General features: G+C 41.2%; 1 protein-coding gene across 1 annotated transcript in view; it reads left to right on the top strand.

Annotated features, from left to right (window-relative positions):
* Nucleotides 1–27,772, top strand: part of kcnn3 (potassium intermediate/small conductance calcium-activated channel, subfamily N, member 3) — a 260,128-nt gene that overhangs the window by 220,817 nt on the left and 11,539 nt on the right. The window contains exon 8 of the mRNA XM_060920461.1: nucleotides 10,999–11,126. Within this exon, the coding sequence (XP_060776444.1) occupies nucleotides 10,999–11,126 (128 nt within the window). The remainder of the gene's footprint in view (nucleotides 1–10,998; nucleotides 11,127–27,772) is intronic.

The raw sequence follows: 27,772 nt of genomic DNA, 5'->3' as shown, positions 1-27,772 counted from the left end.
TTCATTCCTCTGCCCAAGCTCCCCTCAGCCAAAGAAACTGCAGAATTACACATCCACCACGTCTTCCGCCTACATGGACTACACACCGACATCGTTTCTGACCGGGGCCCTCAATTCACTGCACAGTTCTGGAGGGCCTTCTGCAAACTCATCAGGGCCACCTGTAGTCTCACCTCAGGCTTCCACGCACAGACCAACGGCCAGGCAGAATGGGCGAACCAGACTTTGGAGGTTGCACTCAGGTGCATGGTGTCCAGGGATGCCAGTTCTTGGAGTAAGTACCTACCCTGGATCAAGTATGCTCATAACACTCTTCCTTCATCTGCCACAGGTCTCTCACCCTTCCAGTACTCCCTAGGTTACCAACCACCACTCTTCCCTAACCAAGAGGAGGAGGTCACCGTACCCTCAGCCCAGACCTTCATACACTGCTGCAGGAGGATGTGGGCATTGGCTTGGAGAAAACTCATTCGCTCCGCCCTAGCATCCAAGAGGCAGGCCGACAAACGCCACTCTAAGGTGCCCACTTACCGGGTGGGGCAATGAGTCATGCTCCCCACATGCCATCTGCCACTCAGAACCGTCTCCCGCAAGCTGGCTCCCAGGTACCTAGGACCCTTCCTCATCAAAAAGGTAATCAACCCATGTTCCATCAGACTGGCACAACCACTCACCATGTGATGCATCCACCCCACATTCCATGTGTCACAGCTTAAACCTCTGGTCTCTAGTTCTTAGCCAATGTGAGAGAGGCCTTCAGTTGCTTAGAAGTTACCCTGGGGTCCTTTGTGACCTCGTCGACTATTTCACACCTTGCTCTTGGAGTGATGCTTGTTGGTCGACCACTCCTGGGGAGGGTAACAATGGTCTTGAATTTCCTCCATTTGTACACAATCTGTCTGACTGTGGATTGGTGGAGTCCAAACTCTTTAGAGATGGTTTTGTAACCTTCTCCAGCCTGACGAGCATCAACAACGCTTTTTCTGAGGTCCTCAGAAATCTCCTTTGTTCATGCCATGATACACTTCCACAAACATATGTTGCGAAGATCATACTTTGATAGATCCCTGTTCTTTAAATAAAACAGGCTGCCCATTCACACCTGATTGTCATCCCACTGATTGAAAACACCTGACTCTACTTTCACCTTCAAATTAACTGCTAATCCTAGAGGTTCACATACTTTTGCCACTCACAGATATGTAATACTGGATTATTTTCCTCAATAAATAAATGACCAAGTATCATCCCAATGTTATCTGCTTTCGGCTCCCTCAGACAGCACTGTCCTTGGCCAAGGCCGTTGCTGGGACAACAACTCCCCCCCTGAAGATCACTGCTGTTAGACTCTCATATTCCTTCCCCCACTTCCCACGGTCGCCACTTTTACCCCCAGTGTGACAAGTGGGTAAGCGGCATCTTCGGCTGCAGGACTGGACTGCTTGTTTGCGCTGGGTTACCTATACCTCTGCCCCTCCCCCCTTACCCCCCCATGATCGCCCCCTCCCTCACTCCCTTCCCCTTCCCGAGTCATGTGTAAAGTGTACTGTGTTATTTTTGTGCTTATGTGCCGAGGTGTTTTTTTAATGTTCCCACACTATACTCCCCACAGGAGCATAGTGTGGGGGCTGCTTTTTTTTTCCTCCCCTCCCTTCATGTTACTCTGTATTTTTCATCCCTGTCTTCCTATCCTGTCTACTCCCCCTGTGTCAATTGTATGTATGTGTATATGTACGGACGGGTTGATGGCTAATTTCGCTGGTACTTGTGACTAAGTGACAATAAAGGGTTCATTCATTCATATTTTTTTCTCATTTGTTTAACTGGGTTCTCTTTATCTACTTTTAGGACTTGTGTGAAAATCTGATGATGTTTTAGGTCATTTTTATGCAGAAATATAGAAAGTTCTAAAGGGTTCACAAACCTTTAAGCACCACTGTACCACCGTCTGTATTTTTGTTTGTACAATTAGATTGTATTGTTTGCTGTGTGTCTGTGCTTTGTCACAGAGGCAGAGGTTTAAATAAATTTAAATTTATGTATTCGTGCTGTTAAAATACTGTGTATATATGGATATGTTCTTGTCCATTGTGCACAAAAGCCTTTTGGACCTGTTTAACTATGTCTTGGCCATTTGTATTCTTGTCTGCTGTGTGCAATGGGATTTGGTAGTTGCAAGACCGGCATACATTTGATTCATATTATAGCATATGTTATATGGCCAAAAAAAAAGAACTGCCCATTACAGCACCCCCAACATATATTCTCTTTTCTCCAGGTAATGTCATGGCTCTGGCCATGACATTACCTCCACCATGCTTTATCAGTGAGTTCATATGTTTTGGATCATGAACAGATCCGTTCTTTCTCTACACTTTGGCCTTTCCATCACTTTAGCAGAGGTTAATCTTGGTTCCAGAACTTTTGGAGCTCATCCCTGTATTTCTTTGTGAATTCCAAACTGGTTTTCTGATTCTTACTGTTGATGAGTGGTATACATCTTGTGGTATGGCCTCAATATTTCTGCTCTCAAAGTTTTCTTCGAATGGAAGTTTGTGCACCTCTGCCCTGTGGAAGGTGTCACTGACTGTTGTTCTGGGGTTTTTCTATACAGTTCTCACAAGGCTTGTCATCAACTGCTGTTGTTTTCCTTGGCTGACCTATTCAATGTCTGGTTGTTAGTGCACCAATGGTTTCTTTCTTTTTCAGGACATTCCAAATTGTTGTGTTGGCCATACCCAATGCTTGTACAATGGCTCTGATACATTTTTTGATACATACATTCTCTTTCCTCAGCTTCAAAATGGCTTGATTTTCTCCCATAGACATCACTCTGGTCTTCACGTTGGTTTATCCTTTTTTAACAATGAATGCAGTCTTCACAGGTGAAACCCAAGGCTTAAACCAAGAATAGACATTCAGAGCTATTAAATGTCTTAACAATCAAACAGGGCACACCTGGGCAACAAGAAACATATGTCAGTCACATGTTTGAATATTTTTTGATCACTTGAAAAATTGTATATAGGTATTATAAATATATGTGTTAGGGATGTAATTGAATAGGAATACATTATTCAGATTGAACAGATAATGTGTCCAAAGCAAATATGAATATAGAACCAAACTGTAATTGGAGTGTTCTTTAAGCTTCGGACTGTCAGATGGCAGAGAGGCACACTGTGCATGATAATAATTATGTTAATTAAATAATTTAAATTGAAATATATTAACTTATGATCATTGCGCATGCATTTAAATTATTTGTATTCGCTTCTATTTTGTGTAAAACTGCAATGGAAACCTGGCTGCTGAGGAATGGCAGTGCCAGAAAAATATTTGCAACTTTTTTTTAAAGTCGCTTAAAACCCTTATTTTATCAGCAAAGTCTTTCCAGCACTTTTTTCATAAGTAGGCATCTCCAGTGCTGTTTCTGCCCACAGTACTATTACACTCATGTGCCTTCCCTGTGTTATCTGGCTTTCAGCACACCCTTTAGTCTTACTTGGTGGTTAAACAAATTTTCCTTGATGAGCTTTGACTTTGCATATTTTGTGAGCAACCATTGTTTGCGCTGTGTCTGTTGTGTAAAATCCAACAGTTCCATGTAACTGTTGTTGAATTTTTTTAGGTACCAACTCCTTAGTGTTGTCAGTGTTATGTTGCCAGATAAAACAGGAGGAAATGTCCACTGTGATGTTGTCTACTCTTGGTTATTATTAGTTTAGTAGTGTGTCTGTTGGGGAGAATGTGAGGAGGAATAGCAAATAAAATCTGGTACATAAAACTACCTGGGATGCCATGTCTGAGCGTTTAGTATCACAGTACAAAAGATCTCTCTGTAAAAGTAGATCATGGAGACATTTTAATCATTCGTGATCTAAAATCGTTATATCTCTCACCCCTAGTGCTATGCAAAGTATATGTTTTCCATTGATAGTCATAATAATTTCCTGTACTCTGAGCAGAATGGAGGAACCCCCACTGAGAGACTTTTTTTTGTGATAAAACAACTGATTCATTTTGCATCCTTTATAAATAGCAGCAGATTGAAAAACATCACTTCTCACAAGTACAGTGTTTCAAATTATGTCTTATTCAGCACTGACAGGAGTGTATATCTAAAATACAGCATAAAGAAAATGTTTGCTAGACTGTTGGCTTTATGAAACGTCACTATAATTGAGACCTGACTGACAGTGTGGATACAGCAGTTGAATTAATAATAATTGAAAAATCATTATTAAATATTAATTTGGTTTCTATTGCCTAAAATCTCAGGATAATATTAAATCATGTTAATTCCATCTGAGATAACATGGACATGACAATTGAGGAGTATAATTGAATGCTCCATACAGAGTTTATTAAAAATGTAAATATAAAGAATTTTACTCATTTATGAAGGTTACTTGATCATTTAAAAAACTAAGATGAAAGTGAGATTTATGTATCATGATCCGCCCCGGACTTCCACTCCGGAGATTTTTGTCGCCAGTTTTTGTCAGAACTATTTGTCATGTTTTTTCATATTAGCACTTTGTCTTTGTCTACCTCGTTGTTTGGATTGTTTTTGCTATTTTTGTTCATTGACTCTTTCTGGGGGGCGGCATGGTGATGTAGTGGTTAGCGCTGTCGCCTCACAGCAAGAAGGTCCGGGTTCGAGCCCCGTGGCCGATGAGGGCCTTTCTGTGTGGAGTTTGCATGTTGTCCGCGTGGGTTTCCTCCGGGTGCTCTGGTTTCCCCCAAAGACATGCAGGTTAGGTTAACTGGTGACTCTAAATTGACCATAGGTGTGAATGGTTGTCTGCGTCTATGTGTCAGCCCTGTGATGACCTGGCGACTTGTCCAGGGTGTACCCCGCCTTTCGCCCGTAGTTAGCTGGGATAGGCTCCAGCTTGCCTGTGACCCTGTAGAACAGGATACAGTGGCTAGAGATAATGAGATGAGATGAGACTCTTTCTGGACTTTAATTAAATCATTTTTTATTCATTGGATTTTCTGGTTTGTGTTCTGCTATTGGATCCTAACTCACCACATCTCGCCCCCCATAACATTATGAGCTTATTAGACTGTAGGCTATGGATAAAAGCTAGGCTTTTTTGGTAATTCATTGTTTAGCCTCAGTATTTTATTTAATACATATTAAGTTAAATGCAAATGAAATCAGTAAATAGCGGCTGCTTTTAGACAATCAGTGCATCAGTGGGTTTGGCTATCAGAGGAACTGGAATAATCTTCAAATACAATTTTGCTTTTTCACTTTAAGGGGTAACCAGATGTTAAAATGCTTCAAAGATTTTAGTTCTGCTCAAGATATATGGAAAAGAGAAAGTGTAGGGTCTAAAGAGTACAATATTTTATCCCAAAATCCGGTTGCTTCTGCCAGGAAGTTAAGAGTTGGCTATAAATTGATTTTTTTTTTTTTGTGAGATGACCCCAAATATACATCCAAATCAAACTGCTGTGGCTTCTTTCAGAACCGTTTTCATTGATGGAGCAAAAATAATCAAAATATTTGGCCATATCACGCCAGTTACACAATATACATTCACCAGCCACTTTAATAGGAACTTGTTCTTGATTCTAAGATTCCTGTTCTTGGTTGGCAGGAGTAGAACCCAATGTGGTCTTCTGCTGTTGCATGCTGAGATGCTTTTCTGCTCACCACAGTTGTAAAGAGTTGCTATGAGTTGTTATATCCTTCCTGGCAGCTCAAACCAATCTGGCCATTTTCCTCTGACCTCTCTTATCAACAAGGTGTTTCCAACCGCAGAACTGTTGCTCACTCAGTGTGTTTTGTTTTTCACACCATTCTGTGTAAACTCTAGAGACTGTTGTGTGTGAAAACCCCAGAAGATCAGCAGTTTCTGAAATACTCAAACCAGTCCATCTGGTGCCAACACCCATACCACAGTGAAAGTCACACTTTGAGATCACAATTTTTCCCATTCTGATGATTAAAGTGAACATTAACTCTTAGCTCAAATTAGCTCTTGATTTGTATCTGCATGATATGTGCTGCTGTCAAGGAACTGGCTGATGAGATAACTGCATAAAAGAGCAGGCGTATGGGTGTTCCTAATAAAGTGGCCAGGGAGTGTAAATTTCTTATTTATAAAACTATTCTGTTAAAGAAAGCAATATCGCACAAGCAAGATGGTCACACCTGCGTGCTGCGGCACGTGCATCAGACTGACTCTCGGGTGCGCTACAGACAGCGTGCGCGCCAAGCAGACTCTTACACACGTGCCGTTAACAACTCACACCTGCACAGGATTAAGGCACAATCAGCGCACCCATATAAGGACTTGGAAAACACTTGCAGAGTGCAAAGTATTGCGTAGCGTAACTGACACATTACCGAGCCTTAGTTCCTGTTTGCTTCTCTTGGTTTCCCAATCCTTGATTTCCGGTTTCTCATGTTTGTTTTCTGCCTAGCCTTTGATAGTCTGTGCCTCGCTCAACCCATTGCCTGTTTCACTGTTTCTCAATTTATGCTTGCCGATTTGGATTGTTTGCCTGTTTTCACTTTTCTTAATAATAAACTATCTTCTGCACATAAATCCGTTTCCCAACCCCTCTCTGATATAAGAGTGCTGTTGTACTGAATATCAGCGCAGCTGTCATCCAGCTGCAAGTAATCAACAGCAGCTCTTGCTCGTGTGATATTGCTTAAATATAGTAACATGTTTTGTGATGTCATTGTCTTCACCAGAATAGCATAACAAAAACAAAATTACAGCCCTCCTGACACCGAAGACAGCACAATCCTGTACTTTTTTTGTTACAATATTCCAGGGACGACAATGACATCAAAAACATGTTACTGTATTTAAGCTATATTGCAAAAAAGAAAAATGGGTGAAAAATTATCTTTCTGTGATACAGCACATTTAGAATCAGTTAGCAAAGATGCCTTGCTTCTGTTAGCAACACACACATGCGCTCCTGACTAAGAAAGCATTGATGAAAATTCTTAAGCATGCATTACATTTTACATTTTGAAATTTGCATATAATGTAATGCATATTATGACGAATCCAATAAGATAAATCCAGGAAAACAATTAAGGAATTTTGGTAAAGTTATGGATTCTTTTCATGTCTGGCATTTTAAAGTTCAATTACTGTATTCATAGAAAAACCCCCCACAAATTTAACCAAAAACAAAAACTTTCAGCCTTAGCCCAAACTAGAACATGCACCTGACTAGCATGGCTCAAGAACACACAACAGAGATGTCTGCAATGAACTGGCATCCAGGTGGAGTTTTGTTGTTGTTGTGATACTCCGCTGAAGACAATATCACAAAACATGTCACTGTATTCCACTGTCATCTTCTTTCGGCTGCTCCCATTAGGGATCGCTACAGTGGATCTGTTCCACATATTTGATTTGGCTTAGGTTTTTACACCAATGCCCTTCCTGATGCAACCCTCCCCAATCTATCTGGGCTTGGGACTGGCACTAAGTATGCACTGGCTTATGCAACCCCATTGGCTGGGTATTTTTAACCTAACCTGCATGTCTTTGAACTGTGGGGGAAACCGGAGCACCTGGAGGAAACCCGCACAGACACGGAGAGAATGTGCAAACTCCACACAGAAAGGCCCTCATCAGCCATGAGGTTCGAACCCAGAACCTTCTTGCTATAAGGTGACAGTGCTAACCATTGCACCACCGTGTCGCCCTACTATATTCCACTATATTCCAACAATATGCCATGAGCATGAGTGATGTGCTGAATGTGATTCGGGTACAGGTCTATTATAAGTGTATTATTTTCAAATAACAAACAGCACAGTCCAAAGTGTGTTGTTCCACTTACAGCACACCAATTTGTGAAAATTACAATGTCTAAATTATTAATGAATGATATCTTGCACTTTGGGCGGCACGGTGGTGTAGTGGTTAGCGCTGTCGCCTCACAGCAAGAAGGTCCGGGTTCGAGCCCCATGGCCGACGAGGGCCTTTCTGTGTGGAGTTTGCATGTTCTCCCCATGTCCGTGTGGGTTTCCTCCGGGTGCTCCGGTTTCCCCCACAGTCCAAAGACATGCAGGTTAGGTTAACTGGTGACTCTAAATTGACCGTAGGTGTGAATGGTTGTCTGTCTCTATGTGTCAGCCCTGTGATGACCTGGCGACTTGTCCAGGGTGTACCCCACCTTTCGCCCGTAGTCAGCTGGGATAGGCTCCAGCTTGCCTGCGACCCTGTAAAACAGGATAAAGCGGCTAGAGATAATAAGATGAGATGAGATCTTGCACTTTTTAAAGGCAGGGTAGGTAATTTTGGAGAAACCAGCAAGAGTATACTAGATTTTGAAAGTGTCCAAAGCCACTCCTCCAAAACACATGAATGCGCACTGTCTGATTACTTCTCTCGTATTCATTTAGGGAGCGCATAACATGTAATGGTTATATCCAACTACCTCATGTCTCATTCGCATATAAGAAACCACCTAAAATTATCATAATGAATGTAAACAATGAACATGACTATTGTTAGTATGCACAGCTGTTTGACCAGCTGACTAGCTTGAGTAATACAGTGGGGCAAAAAAGTATTTAGTCAGCCACCAATTGTGCAAGTTCTCCCACTTAAAAAGATGAGAGAAGCCTGTAATTTTCATCATAGGTATGCTTCAACTATGAGAGACAGAATGGGGGGAAAGAATCCAGGAAATCACATTGCAGGATTTTTAATGAATTAATTGGTAAATTCCTCGGTAAAATAAGTATTTGGTCACCTACAAACAAACAAGATTTCTGGCTCTCACAGACCTGTAACTTCTTCTTTAAGAGGCTCCTCTGTCCTCCACTCATTACCTGTATTAAGGGCACCTGTTTGAACTCGTTATCAGTATAAAAGCACCTGTCCACAACCTCAAACAGTCACACTCCAAACTCCACTATGGCCAAGACCAAAGAGCTGTCAAAGGACACCAGAAACAAGTAGACCTGCACCAGGCTGGGAAGACTGAATCTGCAATAGGTAAGCAGCTTGGTGTGAAGAAATCAACTGTGGGAGCAATTATTAGAAAATGGAAGACATACAAGACCACTGATAATCTCCCTCGATCTGGGGCTCCACGCAAGATCTCACCCCGTGGGGTCAAAATGATCACAAGAACGGTGAGCAAAAATCCCAGAACCACACGGGGGACCTAGTGAATGACCTGCAGAGAGCTGGGACCAAAGTAAAAAAGGCTACCATCAGTAACACACTACGCCACCAGAGACTCAAATCCTGCAGTGTCAGACGTGTCCCCCTGCTTAAGCCAGTACATGTCCATGCCCATCTGAAGTTTGCTAGAGAGCATTTGGATGATCCAGAAGAGGATTGGGAGAATGTCATATGGCCATTCTCCTAATTTCTGGATTTTTTTTTCTCATTTTGTCTCTCATAGTTGAGGTATACCTATGATGAAAATTACAGGCCTCTCTCATCTTTTTAAGTGGAAGAACTTGCACAATTGGTGACTGACTAAATACTTTTTTGCCCCACTGTATGTCTTCCTAGCCTTGTGGAAGACTCCAGTTACACACAACGAGTGCACAGGTAGACAGGCACATAGGCCAGTCAATCATTTAATTCGGACCAAATGAAAGGGCTTTTTACAACCCTGAGACTGCCACAGATGATGGATTGTTTTTCTTTTTACTGTCAGAGCATTTGATTTATTCATTGCTGCCAGGGTGTAAAGAGAATTTCAAGAAATATAACAAAAATGCTTATCAAATAAATTACTTATCCTAGTTTTCCTAATTTATATTTAGATTAATGCTTGGAAGTGGTGTAGAAATATTGTGCAACATCCACTCAACAAGTTAGTTCCTCTCATCACTTAAGTTATAATAATAATAATAATAATAATAATAATAATAATAATAATAATAATAAACAGTCATTCCCTTACACCGACGACTCATTCCATAAAAGTTACATAAATGTCTCTGGACAAAAATTACCACAACATCAGTCATTATAGTAAATAATAAATATATATAATCCATTTATTATTACTCTTAGGTTATATGGCGCATCTACCATATTAATACCTGTGTATGAGCTGTTACTATGGAAACAATAACATATTAGAACCTGCACATTAATATTAATACAAACCTACTGTTCATGTTACAGCCTGAAGTACTGTTTGAGCCATGCTGTTATACAAAAGCAATTAACAACTTCTGACCAATCAGATTCATGAATTCACCCGCACTTTGTCATCCCATTATGCCCTTAATTCGTGAATCTAGATAGGTGTGTATTAGACTGTAATGATCACCAGAGTTCCTGAGTATTAACATCGACCTGATGACTCCTAAATGTATTTTTTCTCCATCATATTCAACCTGTGAGGTAGGGGCTGAATGCTAACACTTATATTATTAAAAACATTGACCTCTGCTATTTAATCAAAGCAATTTCATGGTAAATCTGAAGCTAAAAAAAGCACACCCCATGCCATCCAGGAACACTGCCAAATCAGGATGTTATTAAATATGGGAAGTCTTCCTTACATCAGCCTTTCAAAGTCTCTTCAATCATTTTTCTGCAACCATTTTCTCTTTAGTTAATTAAACAGTGGCAGTGAGATGTCTGTAGCACTAACTCGTGTACCAAAGCAAGACTCAAATTTAACTGAAGTCATGAGTGGATCCTGAAAATGGCAAATTAATTCTGATTATTATCATATTTCATTTGTGATGCATGAAACTGACACATGGATAATACAGCTGTAACAGATACTTAACTCTGATAATTCCATCCCTCTTACATGGTGGAGAAAAGCAGACTTAAAGATTCATATTTAACATGATGTGAGAAAATTGTTTCTTGAATCACCCCTTCTTCCAAGATGAGAACTGTTTTGGTTTTGCATGTACTGTATGTGCTTCAGGAGTGTGCTTACTTGGTCTTCTCTCTTGAGATATACTTCCTGTGTGCAAGCTGCTGCTAAAGGGGTTGTTATGAAATTGTGTCCTTACAGATAAAGAATGCAGCAGCCAACGTTCTTCGAGAAACATGGCTGATCTACAAACACACCAAGTTGATGAAGAAGATCGACCACTCACGTGTGCGCAAGCACCAGAGGAAATTTCTGCAAGCCATCCACCAGTGAGAAAAATGAAATGCATACACACTCAGTCCAGCCTCCTTTATTCTCAGACATTCCCTGAGAATCGATTTCCAAGCATCACACTTGGTATCGAGTCCCATCTGGCATTTACACACTGTAAAAAATGTAACTTGCAAAATTGTTGAGTGAAAAAAGGATTCTAAGTTGAATGAACAAATTTCCCTTCTAATTGTTCAGGTAACTAAAAAAAATAGTTGAGATGCCTTTCCTTCGCCACAAGTTCATAGGAATTGGAAAATTAAGTGAACTTATATATTCAAGTGCTGATTGATGCCCCTTAACCAATGCCACTGCGCATGCGCACTTCACAAGTTCGAAAGTTTCAACGGTCGGGTGGAGTGAGAAGTCCGTGGAAACTGACACGAGACGTTGTATAGGAGTCTAGACTAAGCTTTCCTCAACAGAGGCCAGGGAATTCCCTCCTTGTATGTCGGTATTTGTTTCTGTTTGTGTAATAATAGGCAAAGTGAAGTAGAACTTAAGGGTGTATTCAGACCAGGATAGTTCGATAGTTCACTTGCTTTGGTCCAAACCAAATGTTTTTTTTAGGGTGTATTCAGACCAGGATAGTTCGATAGTTCACTTGCTTTGGTCCGAACCAAATTTTTTTTTTTTTTCATTTTGGTGCAGTTTGCTTTCACACTGTACATTTTAGTAAGCGGACCAAAATCTGTCAACAAAGCCACGCGCCCTGAGGTCGTTCAGCTATTGGTCAGAGACGACGCGCACAAAGCGTTAAGTTCAAAAGTAGTCATGGAGGCTTTCCGTGCTGTTATTCTTTTTAATGTCATCAAAGCTATATGTTTTAACAGTTTTTACTGTTTTCACAATTGTGCGATTACTATGCTGTTGTACAAGTAATTTATCAGCGACGACTTCAAAGGGCAAGGCGGCTACGGAGGATAGCGCTGATGAGCGCACATCATGTTGTGACAGTTCTGGCTCTTCACGCAAGACGGAGGAGGTATGTGTCGGGATATTCGCCTTATCCATCGTAATAGATGAATTTCTTTTTTGCGTCGCTAGTACCGCCACTTTTTGAAAGAATGTCCCTGATTTTAATGTAGGTCTGACGGAGTTTCTTCACTTTTAGCCGACATTGTTCTGGGGAGCACGTGAACCCCTTCTCCTTCATTTTCTCACTGAATACAGCAAACACGTCGGCATTTTTGTGTGTTCTCTCCAAAAGCTCAGATATGTGGACATCTGCCCATATATTCACAAGGGTACACGTTTCTTCCTTGGTCCACGTTTGCCCCCTACTCATTTTTTTGTACTCTGTAGTCTAGCCTACCACTGGTCTGAATGACTGAACGACTGTTGTAAGGTTCCCTTGACAACCGAAACAGTGTTTGCACTTTGCGGTGGAGTGTCAAGACTCTGTTTCCCATAATGCTCGACAAACGATGGAAGCTCCCGAGGTACAAAAAAGCAAAACTGTCGGATTAGGTCCGGTCTGCTTTCACACCTCCAAAAGGTCCGCACCAGAGTTCCTTTGGTCCGGACCGAGTCCGACCTTGCAGCTCGGTCTCGGTCCGCTTGTTTGGTCTGGACCAGAGTTCGGTGGTTTGTATTCAGACCAACCCAAAAGGTCCGGACCAAGGGAAATTTGGTTCGTTTGGTCCGGACCAAACAACGTAGGTGTGAATACGCCCTAAGCGTTGAGAGGTTTGTGTTAACTAAAAAATGTAATGCACACTAAATCATTGTAAAAAAAAAAATAGTCAAGCCAACTTAAAAATGTAACGCAACCTGCTGCCAAAGGATTTTGAGTAAACTCAACTTAGAACCATGATGTGCCAACTTGCTCTTCTAAGTTAATTGGCATTATTATTTCAATTTATTTAAACTAAGTCAAGTCAACTCAACATAAAAATACTCTTCTATGTGAACTTAAAAGAACATTTTGGGGTATCGTGGCTCAGGTGGATAAGGCGCCATACCATAAATCCGGGGAACCGGGTTCGATTCCAACCCGAGGTTATTTCCTGATCCCTCCCCTGCTCATTTCCTGTCTCTACACTGTCCTATCCAATAAAGGTGGAAAAAGCCCCCAAAAAATCTTTAAAAAGAATAATTTAGGATAACAATGTTTTTTGTGCCAACTTGCTTTTCCAAGTTAATTGGAATGATTATTTCAATTTATTTCAACATCACAATTTGAATGCACTGAACTTGCTAAATAAAGTAAGGTCAACATAAAATACTCATCTGTGTCGACTTAAAAGAGCAAGTCAGCACAACTATTTGGCCCGGAGTTGTTTACTCAAAATCCTTTGGCAGCAGGTTGCGTTACATTTTTAAGTTGGCTTGACTAATTTTTTTTTACAGTGCAGTGTCTTGCAAAAGTATTCATCCCCCTTTGTGTTTGTCCTGTTTTGTTGCATTACAAGCTGGAATTAAAATTGATTTTTGGGGAGTTAGCACCATTTGATTTACACAACATGCCTACAACTTTAAAGGTGAAAATTGTTGTTTTATTGTGACACAAACAATAATTAAGATGAAAAATCAGTTATTCTAACAATTAAAATTGGTTTGTCAATTAGTGTTGCCTACTTTGTACCTTGCTAGCAAGAGTTCAGTAAGAGTAGCACAGTAATTTCAGTCATTTCATTTTGATAACTCGCTAGCCTTTTTAATCAGCTAGCTTGTTACCTAGCTTTTAAAGTGAGATAATGAAGTGAGCTTTCAAGTGCAGATAGGGTAGTTGGCGACATAAAAACCAGGTTGAACAAAATCAAAAAGACTTTAAAAAAAAGTCTACAATTATGTTAATTTATTCCCTATGCATTCAGACAATGTACACAAACTTAACTACACTGTAACTCAAATGCTGATGAGCGAGAAGGTACTGTCTATCTCCAGCAAATTGGTTGATCACCCGTTGCTGAACTTGCAACTCCACATCAGAAAAAGTTGGGATGTTATGTAAAATGCAAATTCAAAAAAACAAAGCAGTGATTTCTAAATTTATTTTGACTTATATTTAATTACAGACAGTCTGAACCCAATATATTTCATGTTTTTCTGGTCAACTTCATTTCATTTCTTAATATACATCCATTCCTGCATTTCAGTCCTGCAACACATTCCAAAAAAAGTTGAGACAGGGGCAATTTAGGGCTAGTAATGAGGTTGAATAATGATAACTGAATAATGATGTGATTTGAAACAGGTGATATTAACAGGTGATTGTGATCATGGTTTGGCACAAAATCAGTATCCAGGAAAGGCCTAGTCTTTGAGGAGTAAAAATGGGCAGAGGATCTCCAGTTTGTCAACAAATGTTTAAAAGTAATGTTCCTCAAAGAAAGATAGGAAGAGATTTGGATATTTCACCCTCTATGATGTACAGTGGTGCTTGAAAGTTTGTGAACCCTTTAGAATTTTCTATATTTCTGCATAAATATGACCTAAAACATCATCAGATTGTCACACAAGTCCTAAAAGTAGATAAAGAGAACCCAGTTAAACAAATGAGACAAAAATATAATACTTGGTCATTTATTTATTGAGGAAAATGTTCCAATATTACATATCTGTGAGTGGCAAAAGTATGTGAACCTCTAGGATTAGCAGTTAATTTGAAGGTGAACTTAGGCTACGTTTACATTACGTCGAATCAGCGGATCATCAGATTAACGTTCTTAAAACGATTCGCGTTGACACTAAAACCGTTAGCCGTGCACACAGCAACACCAATACGCGGATACGCTCGGCTCCGCAGGCATCCTGCGCTCCAAATCACTCCGCCCTGAACAGCGAGTGCCCTCTGGAGGGTGCGCACTCCGGCCCTGCGCAGCTCACAGAGCGCGCGAGTGAAGTGAACAAGCCACGATTCGGGACTGAGCCGCTGTGTGTGTGATCTCAGTGCATATCACTTACTACTTGCAAGTGGAAGGATGGCAAGCCTAAAGACAATCATAACTACACAATGGGCAGTATTTGCATCAGTATTTGCAGTATTTTCATACTTTTATACTCTTTAATGAAAGGTGATACAAGGCGGAAGTCTGCGCCGTTTTTCAGCAGTCGCGTCACATGACCAACGCCAGCGAATCAGGAAGGTGGATGTCACAGTGACGTTGTCCAATGAGACGCCAGCTAGAGCTCAGCACAGCGTATTCGCGTATTCTCAATGTTTACACAGCACCGGAGCTGATACGATCTAGATTGAATACGTGGACGCTGGCGGATTCCCGTTTCCCCGCTTTTTCAGGGGGGTTAATGTAAACGGACAGTGCATCCGCGAAGAAAACGAGACAGATACGGTCTAGTGTAAACGTAGCCTTAGAGTCAGGTGTTTTCAATCAATGGGATGACAATCAGGTGTGAGTGGGCACCCTGTTTTATTTAAAGAACAGGGATCTATCAAAGTCTGATCTTCACAACACATGTTTGTGGAACTGTATCATGGCACGAACAAAGATTTCTGAGGACCTCAGAAAAAGCATTGTTGATGCTCATCAGGCTGGAAAAGGTTACAAAATCATCTCTAAAGAGTTTGGACTCCACCAATCCACAGTCAGACAGATTGTGTACAAATGGAGGAAATTCAAGACCATTGTTACCCTCCCCAGGAGTCGTCGACCAACAAAGATCACTCCAAGAGCAAGGCATATAATAGTCGGCGAGGTCACAAAGGACCCCAGGGTAACTTCTAAGAAACTCAAGACCTCTCTTACATTGGCTAATGTTAATGTTCATGAGTCCACCATCAGGAGAACACTGAACAACAATGGTGTGCATGACAGAGTTGCAAGGAGAAAGCCACTGCTCTCCAAAAAGAGCATTGCTGCTCATCTGCAGCTTGCTAAAAATCATGTGGAAAAGCCAGAAGGCTATTGGAAAAATGTTTTGTGGATGAATGAGACCAAAATGGAACTTTTTGGTTTAAATGAGAAGCGTTATGTTTGGAGAAAGGAAGACACTGCATTCCAGCATAAGAACCTTATCCCATCTGTGAAACATGGTGGTGGTAGTATCATGGTTTGGGCCTGTTTTGCTGCATCTGGGCCAGGATGGCTTGCCATCATTGATGGAACAATGAATTCTGAATTATACCAGAGAATTCTAAAGGAAAATGTCAGGACATCTGTCCATGAACTGAATCTCAAGAGAAGGTGGGTCATGAAGCAAGACAACGACCCTAAGCACACAAGTTATTCTACCAAAGAATGGTTAAAGAAGAATAAAGTTAATGTTTTGGAATGGCCAAGTCAAAGTCCTGACCTTAATCCAATCGAAATGTTGTGGAAGGACCTGAAGCGAGCAGTTCATGTGAGGAAACCCACCAACATCCCAGAGTTGAAGCTGTTCTGTACAGAGGAATGGGCTAAAATTCGTCCAAGCCAGTGTGCAGTTATCAACAGTTACCAGAAACGTTTAGTTGCAGTTATTGCTGCACAAGGGGGGTCACACCAGATACTGAAAGCAAAGGTTCACATACTTTTGCCACTCACAGATATGCAATATTGAATCATTTTCCTCAATAAATAAATGATCAAGTATAATATTTTGTCTCATTTGTTTAACTGGGTTCTCTTTATCTACTTTTAGGACTTGTGTGAAAATCTGATGATGTTTTAGGTCATATTTATGCAGAAATATAGAAAATTCTAAAGGGTTCACAAACTTTCAAGCATCACTGTACAATATATTTAAATGATTTAAGGAACCTGGAGGAATTTCTATGCATAAAGGGCAAGGGCTCAAACCTAAGCTGAACACCCGTGATCTCAGATCCCTCAGATGACACTGCACCAAGAACTGTCATTCAGCTCTAGCTGATATAACCACACAGACTCAAGATTACTTTGTCAAACCTTTGCAAAGCACTACAATACAGAGTTACAGCCACAAATACCAGTTAAATCTTTACTGTGCCAAAAGGAAGCCTTATGTTAACCATGCTGAGAAGCCCCATCGACTTCTCTGGGCTTGGACGCAGTTGGGATCCACCATCACACAGTGGAAATGTGTATTGTGGTCAGAGAAATCAGTATTCCAGGTCTTTTTTTTTTTTAGAAGAAATAGATGCTGTGTGCCAAAGATGAAAAGGACCATGAAGACTGTTACCAGCAACAAGTCCAAAAGCCACAGTCTGTCATGGTATGGGGTTGTGTCAGTGCCCTTAACAAAGGTAACTTACACTTCTGTGATTTTGGCATTAATGCAGAATAGTAATTGAGATGTTGGAGCAACATATGCTGCCTTCAAGACGACATCTTTTTCAGGGATATTTCAACAAGAGACAATGCAAAATCACATTCTGCACACATTACAAAGGTATGGCTGTGGAAGAGGAGGGTGCCTGTTCCCTCTGTCCCCAACAGAGAATGTGTGGCAAATTTTAAAATGAAAAAATATGACAATAATGACCCTGTACACCTTAAAGGCGTCGTGCAGTAATTTCAGCAATCAGGCTATATCATGTGTCAAAATGTCGGGTTTGGTGGGTTATTCAAGCCCCTCGGTTTCCCGCGATCTCAGTGTCACGATGCGCCCGCTACAAGCATTTAAAGTTGACGCGCACAGCCAAATTTAGGCAGCCAGCCGTTAACTAGGTCCACTTGTGTGTGACGTCATACCAGTAACCTCCCTTGGGTGATGCTGGCCTGTCCCCATGTTTTCTCTATAGCGTGCGTTTACCAGAGTTGTTTACATTGCGGATTTTGTGGATTTATTCAGTTTGTGGATAGTTTTGAACACTCAAAACACTATGAAATGATGTATTAATATTCTGTGATACAAAATGCCTAATCGGTGTATTGTGTTTGGCTGTAACAACGAACACTGAACACTATTTGTGACTGTTATCAATGGATCTGATTTCAAGGTCATGGCTAGGTATTGATATAGAAAAAAATTATTTTTTTAAAAACACATTGTGGCAGCGGGGGCGTGGTCAAGCGCCGGTCTGTGACAGGAGGGCGGAGCCAGGGAAGGTGAGTGGCAGAATCATTACACCTGACGGTAATTAACCTGTATTTTGTGTGTTTTCCCAGTAACCGCGCCCTATTTAAGGAGGCAGAGGGAGAGCAGAGAAGAGCTCATCCCGGGACAAGAACACTGTGTGTTTCGCTATCAGATTAAAACTGGCGGTTATACTGAAAAGTCTGGCAATAAAAAGCCTATTTGCATCTGAAGCATTGTCCTGCCGTCCTCTGTGCTCCACCCACACTTCAGAGAGCTCTACAGTGGTGCCAAAACCCGGGACAAGGTGGAGCACCAACCTCGCAGCCCCATGGAATCCTCCCCGTTCGCGGACCTGGTCCACGCCCTCGCCACGGCTCAGCAAAGCCAGCACCGAAAGGAGCAAGAGCGGCGCTTCGAAGCCCTGGTGCTGGCCCAGCAGGAAGATCGCGAGGCGTTCCGGCATCTCCTCGCGTCGGCGGGGTCCACCAGCGCCCCGGCCGCGGGCCCGTCTCCCCTCACCGTGACCAAGATGGGCCCGCAGGACGACCCCGAGGCGTTTCTCACATTGTTCGAGCAGGTCGCCGAAGCCTCGGGGTGGCCGATGGAGCAGCGCGCGGCGCGCCTCCTCCCCCTCCTGACGGGAGAGGCGCAGCTGGCAGCGCTATAACTCCCCGCCGGCTGGCCTACGCGGACCTTCGCCGGGCCGTCCTCCAGCGCGTGGGGCGCACGCCAGAACAACAGCGCCAGCGCTTCCGCGCGCTGGAGGACGGCCCGGCGAAGGTCCGCGTAGGCCAGCCGGCGGTTGGCGGGGAGTTATAGCGCGGCCAGCTGCGCCTCTCCCGTCAGGAGGGGGAGGAGGCGCGCCGCGCGCTGCTCCATCGGCCACCCCGAGGCTTCGGCGACCTGCTTGTCCCGGGATGAGCTCTTCTCTGCTTTCCCTCTGCCTCCTTAAATAGGGCGCGGTGACTGGGAAAACACACAAAACACAGGTTAATTACCGTCAGGTGTAATGATTCTGCCACTCACCTTCCCTGGCTCCGCCCTCCTGTCACAGACCGGCGCTTGACCACGCCCCCGCTGCCACACACGTTTTAAGTGTTTCTATGTATCAATCATTAATTGTACAAAATGATTTTCATACATTTATGTATGGGGCGGCACGGTGGTGTAGTGGTTAGCACTGTCGCCTCACAGCAAGAAGGTCCTGGGTTCGAGCCCCGGGGCTGGCGAGGGCCTTTCTGTGCGGAGTTTGCATGTTCTCCCCGTGTCCGCGTGGGTTTCCTCCGGGTGCTCCGGTTTCCCCCACAGTCCAAAGACATGCAGGTTAGGTTAACTGGTGACTCTAAATTGACCGTAGGTGTGAATGTGAGTGTGAATGGTTGTCTGTGTCTATGTGTCAGCCCTGTGATGACCTGGCGACTTGTCCAGGGTGTACCCCGCCTTTCGCCCGTAGTGAGCTGGGATAGGCTCCAGCTTGCCTGCGACCCTGTAGAAGGATAAAGCGGCTAGAGATAATGAGATGAGATGAGACATTTATGTATTTGTCATCTTTCTGTCACATGAAGTGTTGTCTTGATAACACATGTGGCACATAATTTTAGCAAATGGATGACAGAAGATTAATTGAAAGATTTATGCCACAGAGCTGCCTTTAACTAATAATTATCACTAATTACTGACGATTGTACGTTTACTAAACAATACAATACAAAACTCAATACTCCCAGCCTATAACATACTGAATATCAAGTTAAAATCAACCGCAATAAAAGGAAAATGATGAAAACTGGAATATCAAGGGGTCTACTGTATCAGAAGGCCCACTGCATTTCACGAGATTGCAAGCTGTCAGGTTGCTAGAATTCAATCTTTCTAGCTATACTTTCACCCCCTACAGCTATCAGTATTACACATAATCATAGATTAATCACACAGCATTCAAGTGAAAATGGTCTTTAAAAATGCACATAAGTAGTGATTTAGTCAGAGAAACCAACCAAAACTAAGTCTTCAAGTCGCCGGTCTTCATTCTCGTCGTCAGAACTGTTCTCATTTTCATGAGCGCTCAGGTTCAAATCTGTAAGGCTGGATACCACCAGGACATTCAGCTGTCAAAATCTCTACTTGTGGGCCATTTTCTTCTTCTGTATCAGTAAAATCAAAGCTAATTTCCTCAGCATCACTCCTATTTTCTGGTGTGTCCATCATTGCAACTGCACCGAGTGGTTACTGGTATGACGTCACGCAGCTGTTCCATTGACCGAGAGGGGGCGCTGCGAACGCGGAAAATTTCAAGTGATGGGCATGATCAAATAAGGACCGATTACAACCGCGGGAAGCTTTTGAAAAATCAATGGTCAATTTATTAGGAATCTTGAAAGCATTCTGGTGCAGAATAATGCGACTTTTATCGCCACTGCGTGACGCCTTTAAGACCCATTTGCAGGAAAAATGGTGTTGTGAGAAGGAATGGCAACATTATAAAGTGGTAAATACTTTACCATTCCAACTTTTTTTTAAATGTGTTGAAAAATTGAAATAAGTGTTTATTTTAAAAGAAACAATAAAATTCATGAGGTAAAGCATCAAGTAATGTGCTTGATGTGTATTAATGATGTGTAATAATGTGAATTGCTTTGAGTGCAATATAGGTCAAAGATTATTTACAAATCACTGAAATCAAGGTTTTCAGTTTTAATTTCAATTTCAACATACCGTCCCAACTTTTTCTGATTTGGGGTTGTATATATTATTTCAAATATTAACCCCAGTTTTATCTACACCTTTAAAACTCTTGACCACACCACTTTCTGGCCCAATAGACTCAATGCTGTTTAAGTGACACTATTCTGATGTGCTTTAGCCCATTTGACAGTGTGTTATTGGGAAACCCATTCCCATTTTTAGACTATATGTTTGTGTGTTGTCCATCGGTTTCGATGAAGACCATCATTGTCATCCAGGGGAAAAGGGAAGAGGGGTTTTAATAATGATAAAGTCTATCGGTGACTGCAAATGGCCATACATCTGTGCACAGAAGGTATGCTGACAGTGGGGTCAGGCGATGAGGGAGACATCATCGGGGAGACTGTTCACCCGTGACTTCCTAGTCTGTCTCTTCTGTTCTGACGCAGCAGTATTTAGACCATATACCTACACTTTCTATACATTAAGTTCTTTCTATAGATTAAGCTATAGATGGCTCAACTGAGAGAAATCTTACATTGTCTTGCTTGCCTGGTCACAAAGCTTGTGTGATTTGCTCATCTCTGAGCTGCGAGATTCATATCCATAAGGAGTTACTCCTTTTGGTAGTGATCTGATTTAAATGTAAGGGTCAAATCGAATATAAGTACCTTATTCAGATTGAACAGATAATGTGTCTTAAATGAATACAAATAAATATGGGGACAGTACCTGGCATATTCAGGGTTGGTTGGTTTCCGTGTTTTGTTTTTAACCCTTTGATGCAAAACATGGGTCAAAAGTGACCCGGCTGAGTTTTTATCTTCTATATTTTTGCAATAAATTAATTCCATCATTCAGTATTCAAGGTATTCCTCAATTAACTTGTTTTTGATCATCATACATCCTTATTTCATTTTTTCCTTTCTTACTTTTTGAATAAAACCCCTTTTTGTATCACTACCCTTCTAATGCACAACATGGGTCAAAAACGACCTGCATTCATTTTCCAGGTTATTTCATGTATGGCTGTGTTTCTATGATATACTTTTGAAATAAATTCATGTTGTCATTTACTTTTCCAAATATGCAGTAAATATCTTGTTTTTGTTTTGCACAAATCATTTTTATTTTTCCTTTCTTAAGTTATGAACAAGCACAGCTTTTGTAATTCTACATCAAGTTTACACACATGGGTCAGAAACGACCCGCATGCATTTACTACAGCGTTTGGTGGGAACTGTGAATTGTGCTTGTGTCAGACATTTCACAGCTCAGCACAGTGCTCTTTGCCCATCTAATATATGTAAGTAATGTTTTTCAATTGTTCTAACGTTACCTTAGAAACAAATTGATTATGTTTAGGTTACCTTGAGAGTGAGTAGATTACTTGTCAGAAAGTTACAAGTAATTACTATTAGCTACCTAGCTGTTGATATATTCTACTTTAGTTAGCTAATTTTATTGTAGTTGGCTTAGCTAACTACATAGTTAATAAATAAATAACTGTCCCCATTCACTGCTAAAGTAATTACTTGAAACAAATTATTATTATAGTATTAAGACATTTAATTTTAAATCACACTTGGATGACCCATGTGTAGTGTAGTATTTTTGTTTATAAAGTAGGAAAGAAAAAATTAAATTAATGATTTGTGGTAATTAAAAACAAGATATTTAAAGAATACTTGGAATATTCAATCATAAAATAAATTGATTTCAAAAGATAGAGCAAAGAAAAACTCAGTCAGCATGAAATAACCTGGAAAATGAATGCGGGTCATTTTTGACCCATGTTGTGCATTAGAAGGGGTGTGCATATGTTTTGCATCAAAGGGTTAAAGAAAGCTCAAGGTCTTTACTTTGTTGTTGAGCTCTAAAGAAAAGCTCGCAGAAGCTAGAAAGGAGGGTTGCCAGGTTTCCCACTACCACCACAAATTCCCATCACAACTACAATTCAAAAACCACACAAAAATTGAAACTATTCCTCTTTTTCTCAGTCTTTTCAAGGAACACACTGTGCATCTTTCTAATTTGTAGTGTGCATGTACAGTATCTACAATATGTGCACCGTTATACACAGAACCTGGTAACCACGGGCGATTGCTCTAAGACAACGAGGGAGGCTCAGCATCCTCTAAAAATTCTGGATCTGAAATAGCAATGTTATAAGTTATAACATTGCTATTTCAGATACAGAATCATAAAAATATATGTGCTCAACCCAACTACAGTGCGAAATCATCCTGTTATAACTTTCCCCAGTTCGCCTAATGTGTGCGTGAGTTTTTCCCCCTCATGACAGCGCGATGCAGCCCAGCCTCAGTGGACTTCAATGGCATTTGGGAGCTATGCGCTTTTCAATCTCAAAATGCAAGACGATTATTGGACAAATACTGCGAAAACGCCCGCCCACGGAGTCCCAGCCTCAGTGGACTTCAATGGCATTTGGGAGCTATGCGCTTTTCAATATCAAAATGCAAGACAGTTATTGGACAAATACTGCGAAAACGCCTGCCCACCGGACTCCCAACCTCACAGTGGGAGGGACATGGCAAAGCTTTCCGCGAGGAGACTGGTGATTGGTGAAAGCGGCCGGATATTTTCTTTGATTGACAGCTCGTTTCAACTATAGACAGGCAGCGGTGAATCTCAGTTCAGTCCCATGCGGATTCGCAAGTGCTGTAGTGTATTGTAAGAGATATCAGCTTACATTTCGATTTCATTCATTACATACGGTTTCTACCAGCTTTTTTAGTTTGTATATATTTTCATTGTAAATAAAGTGTAAATATAGTGTTGTCAAGTTTGCTATCTTAGTTCCAGAAATTTCATTTATTTGAGTGACTGAACTTGAACTCGAGGGGGCTAATCAAATCAAATCAAATCAAATCAAGTTTATTTGTACAGCGCTTTTAACAATAAACATTGTCGCAAAGCAGCTTTACAGAATTTGAACGACTTAAAACATGAGCTAATTTTATCCCTAATCTATCCCCAATGAGCAAGCCTGTGGCGACGGTGGCAAGGAAAAACTCCCTCAGACGACATGAGGAAGAAACCTCGAGAGGAACCAGACTCAAAAGGGAACCCATCCTCATTTGGGCAACAACAGACAGCCTGACTATAATATTAACAGTTTTAACAGGTATAACCCTCAACTGTCAGCTAGCAAGAAAGCTGCGCACAGATGCCAAGCATTGTTGATTTAATTTTAGCGAAGCCATTTGCCAGTCTTCCTTTCGAGGAAAAAATTAAAATTAAAGAGCAGGGTAGACCAACGCCTCAAATTGACTTGGTGAAAAAGGTAGGGAATAATACTCGTTCCTTTCAGCTCTCCTGGTACGAGAAAGTGAATTGGCTAACAGCAAGTGGCCCACATCAACAACAGTAAATAGGCTACTTTAGTAATATGTCATGGATGGACCAAAAATATAGAATCTATTTAAAATGTTTATGCTGAGTATAAAAATATATGAGTGATTCCACGCTTATGGATACTGAAATGGGGACATGAACTTATTCACCTAAAACCATTTCTTTTTTTACCATCAGGTCACAAAACATGTAATCTTTAATGAATGATATGTTAAAAGATAACTTTAATTTTCTGAGATGTAATAAAAACATATTTATATGCCAAAGTCAAGCCTATGAGTTCCAAAATGATGTCTGTTACATTACTTCTGTTACGATTGTCCATCTCGCGTCTGTTACAAATTAATTACAATCTAGCTATATACCATGTTAATCTTATTGAAAGAATGTGTATGTTTATTCTACTACACATGTTTATTAATTATATTTGCTAAAACATCACCTTCCTATGTTTCAAAAAGTAATTCTACATTGTTAAAATTAAGAATATATATGTCCACAACACTTCTGTTACGTTCTGACTTTGGCATATAAATATGTTTTTATTACATCTCAGAAAATTAAAGTTATCTTTTAACATATCATTCATTAAAGATTACATGTTTTGTGACCTGATGGTAAAAAAAGAAATGGGTTTAGGTGAATTTTTAAAAATAAGTTCATGTCCCCATTTCAGTACCCATAAGCGTGGAATCACTCATATATATTGGAATATATATTTTTCTGGATATAAATTAAACACAGCTACAATTTGGAAAACATTTTTAAACAAAAACACAGCTGAGAACATTTCACACTACAGACCTGGATTAAAGGTGAAGGGTTATCAAAATTGTCAATAAAACATTTCTCAGTCAGAATAAGTAAAATATAGGGAAAGTGTCATTGAATGAAATGTGTGGCACCCAGCACTATGTTTGGCTCCCCAAGGTCAGTGCTTGTGCCTATTCCAGAACACACTGCTGTTACTGCTGAGGTTCCTGACAAAGAGCTGCTTTCAATAATGATAAATTTTTAAACAACATGCCACAATTTAAAAAAATAAAATGTTAAAACATACCCCCCCAACACCACCATCATGTATATTGGACTAGGTTCTTTTGGCTAATGGGCCAAAAGAACCTGTTATTTCACAGTTTGTGACCCTGCCAACAATCAGCCAGATCAGAGGCAAGAGTATGGGCAAAATTGATGTGTTTTTTCTTTTTAAATCTGGAAATATCGTAACCGACCAGCCTCCCCTGTTTGAAACACTACCAGCTGCCACTGCTGGTAACCCTGCTTATGGGATATAGAGGTTTGAGATACTAATGAGATCTGCAATATTTGATACTTGCCTGACCTAAACAGTGTCTTACTGTGCTCCAAAATAAAACCATTTCTGTACAAACAAAAGAAATGTGTTTTTCTGAACAGGGCACAAATTTGTACATTTATTGTACATGTTTTTCTGTCATTCTTAAATGATAGCTCTCCATCATTATTAAAAGAACATCATCTCATATTATGAAACAGGCATTTTAATACATTTCTGCTTAAAGAAATTTATTGCTAGACCTTAGCAAGGCGTTCAATAGTATCAACCATTTGAAACTACTTATGAAGTTACGAGACCTCAACGTTTCCGAGATGGCCCTGGCATGGTTCCAAAGTTATTTGATTGGCAGGAGACAAGAAGTATGCATTAATAGTTCCCTCTTAAGTCCCTTGTGTCCAAAGCATGGTGTTCCACAAGGGTCCATTCTCGGTGCCTTGCTCTTCAACCTGTATATTAATGATCTACCATCAGTTTGCAAGATATGTAATGTTGAGTCATATGTCGACAATACCAAGCTTTACATATCATTCTCCAACAAAGAGATCAATGTCGGGCTCAACGACCTCAAGCAAGACCTGCTGTGGGTGGCTGCTTTGTGTTGTGAGAACAGTTTGTTGATTAATCCTGACAAGACCAAGTTCTGTGTTTGGATCAAGCAAGATGCTCAGTCAGATGCCCATCCTGCCCATCACACTCCTGGGGAAGGAGCTACCACTCAGTTAGAGACCTCGGCATTATAGTCGATAAGAACTTGTCGTTTGATGAACATATCAGGACACTAGCTGCAGATCTAATAAGTAAACTAGTAATGATAAGTAAGATCCATCACCTTTTTGATCGACAGACACTGTTTACAATCATTAACGCTTTAATTTTTACAAAGCTTTTTTACTGTTCTACTGTCTGGTCAGGTACCAGCAATTCAAATATTCATAAGTTACAGTTAGTCCAGAATTTTGCTGCCTGAGTTCTATCTGGGCAGCGCATATGTGATCACATAACACCTACTCTCAAGGAACTGAAGTTTTTTTGCCAGTGTCTGATTTATTAACCATATGAGACGCCATACTTTTGTATAAACACATAATAATAATTATAATAATAATAATGCATTATCTCAAGAGGTGGCTGCAAACCTAGTTCTGATAAGTTTGATGATAACATTGTAAATAGTACTTCTGTTAGGTTTTGGTACCTCCTTTCTATATACTTCCATAGAATACTTTCATTTATTTTTATATCATTTGTAATTAAAATTATTTATACTTATATAAGCACTTGTAAATTCGGTTTTATGGGAACCTAATAAAGATTATTGTATTGTTATTGGAAAGGATCCGTCTAATTTTGACTTGCAGCAACACTATACATTGTGCCTCAGTTTTTATAGTAGATTGTTATATCGTGTCCAGCTAACTTTTCTGATCTTTCTGGAATGCATTGACCCCAAAAACTGAAGTCTAAATGATAAAAATTAATTAGCTGGCTACTGTTGTCAAGCGTATCTGTGGCAGTGGGGGCGTGGTCGAGCGTCTGCTGTGAACAGCGAGGAGGCAGGTTGAACCAGCAGGTAACGTGATGAGGTGCACCTCATTACGGGCTGTCTGTTAACCTGTGTCTCTGTGTGTTTTTCAGACAGTCAGGAATGAGAGAGAAAGAGAGAGAGAGAGAGAGAGAGAGAGAGAGAGAGCTGTGACATCCCGTTGCATGTGTGTTTAGTGTGTTTGTGTTGTGAAAAGTTATTGGAAAGTGTGCCAATGAAACGAACTCACCTGTTCTGAAGGCTGCTTCCCATTCCTCTGTTTCCCAAAGCTAGAAAGTTGTTACACTGGTGCCGAAACCCGGGACTGAGGAACGAATGCCGCCATGGGATCCAAACCAATCCAAGAACTCACGGATGACCTCCAGCACCATCAGCATGCCCTCGTCATGCTGTCCGTCAACCTGGACCAGCGCTTCCGGGCTCTGTTTGAAGCCAAGGCAGAGGATCGGCAGGTGATCTGGAGCTGTGTCCAGTCTGTGGGTGCTCCAGCTGGAGTTCCTGCAGCCAGTGTGCCCATCCAGCTGGTGAAGATGGGGCCGCAGGACGATACCGACACCTTCATTGAGCTGTTTGAACGTGTTGTGGAGGCGAGCTCATGGCCAACCTCACAGTGGACAGCTTGCCTACTGCCGCTCCTGTTGAGGGAAGCCCAGCTCGCGGCTTGACAGCTCCCGGCCACCAACATGCTGGAATACCCCCACCTGAAGCGAGCCATTTTACAGTGGGTCGGATGCAGCCCAGAAGAGCAGCACCAGCGCTTCCACATGCTGCCTTACAGC

The sequence above is a fragment of the Neoarius graeffei genome, chromosome 5 (genome assembly GCF_027579695.1).
Source record: "Neoarius graeffei isolate fNeoGra1 chromosome 5, fNeoGra1.pri, whole genome shotgun sequence".
NCBI lineage: Eukaryota > Metazoa > Chordata > Actinopteri > Siluriformes > Ariidae > Neoarius > Neoarius graeffei.
The sequence above is the reverse complement of the archived record's forward strand: the minus strand, read 5'-3'. Positions and strand labels throughout refer to the sequence as shown.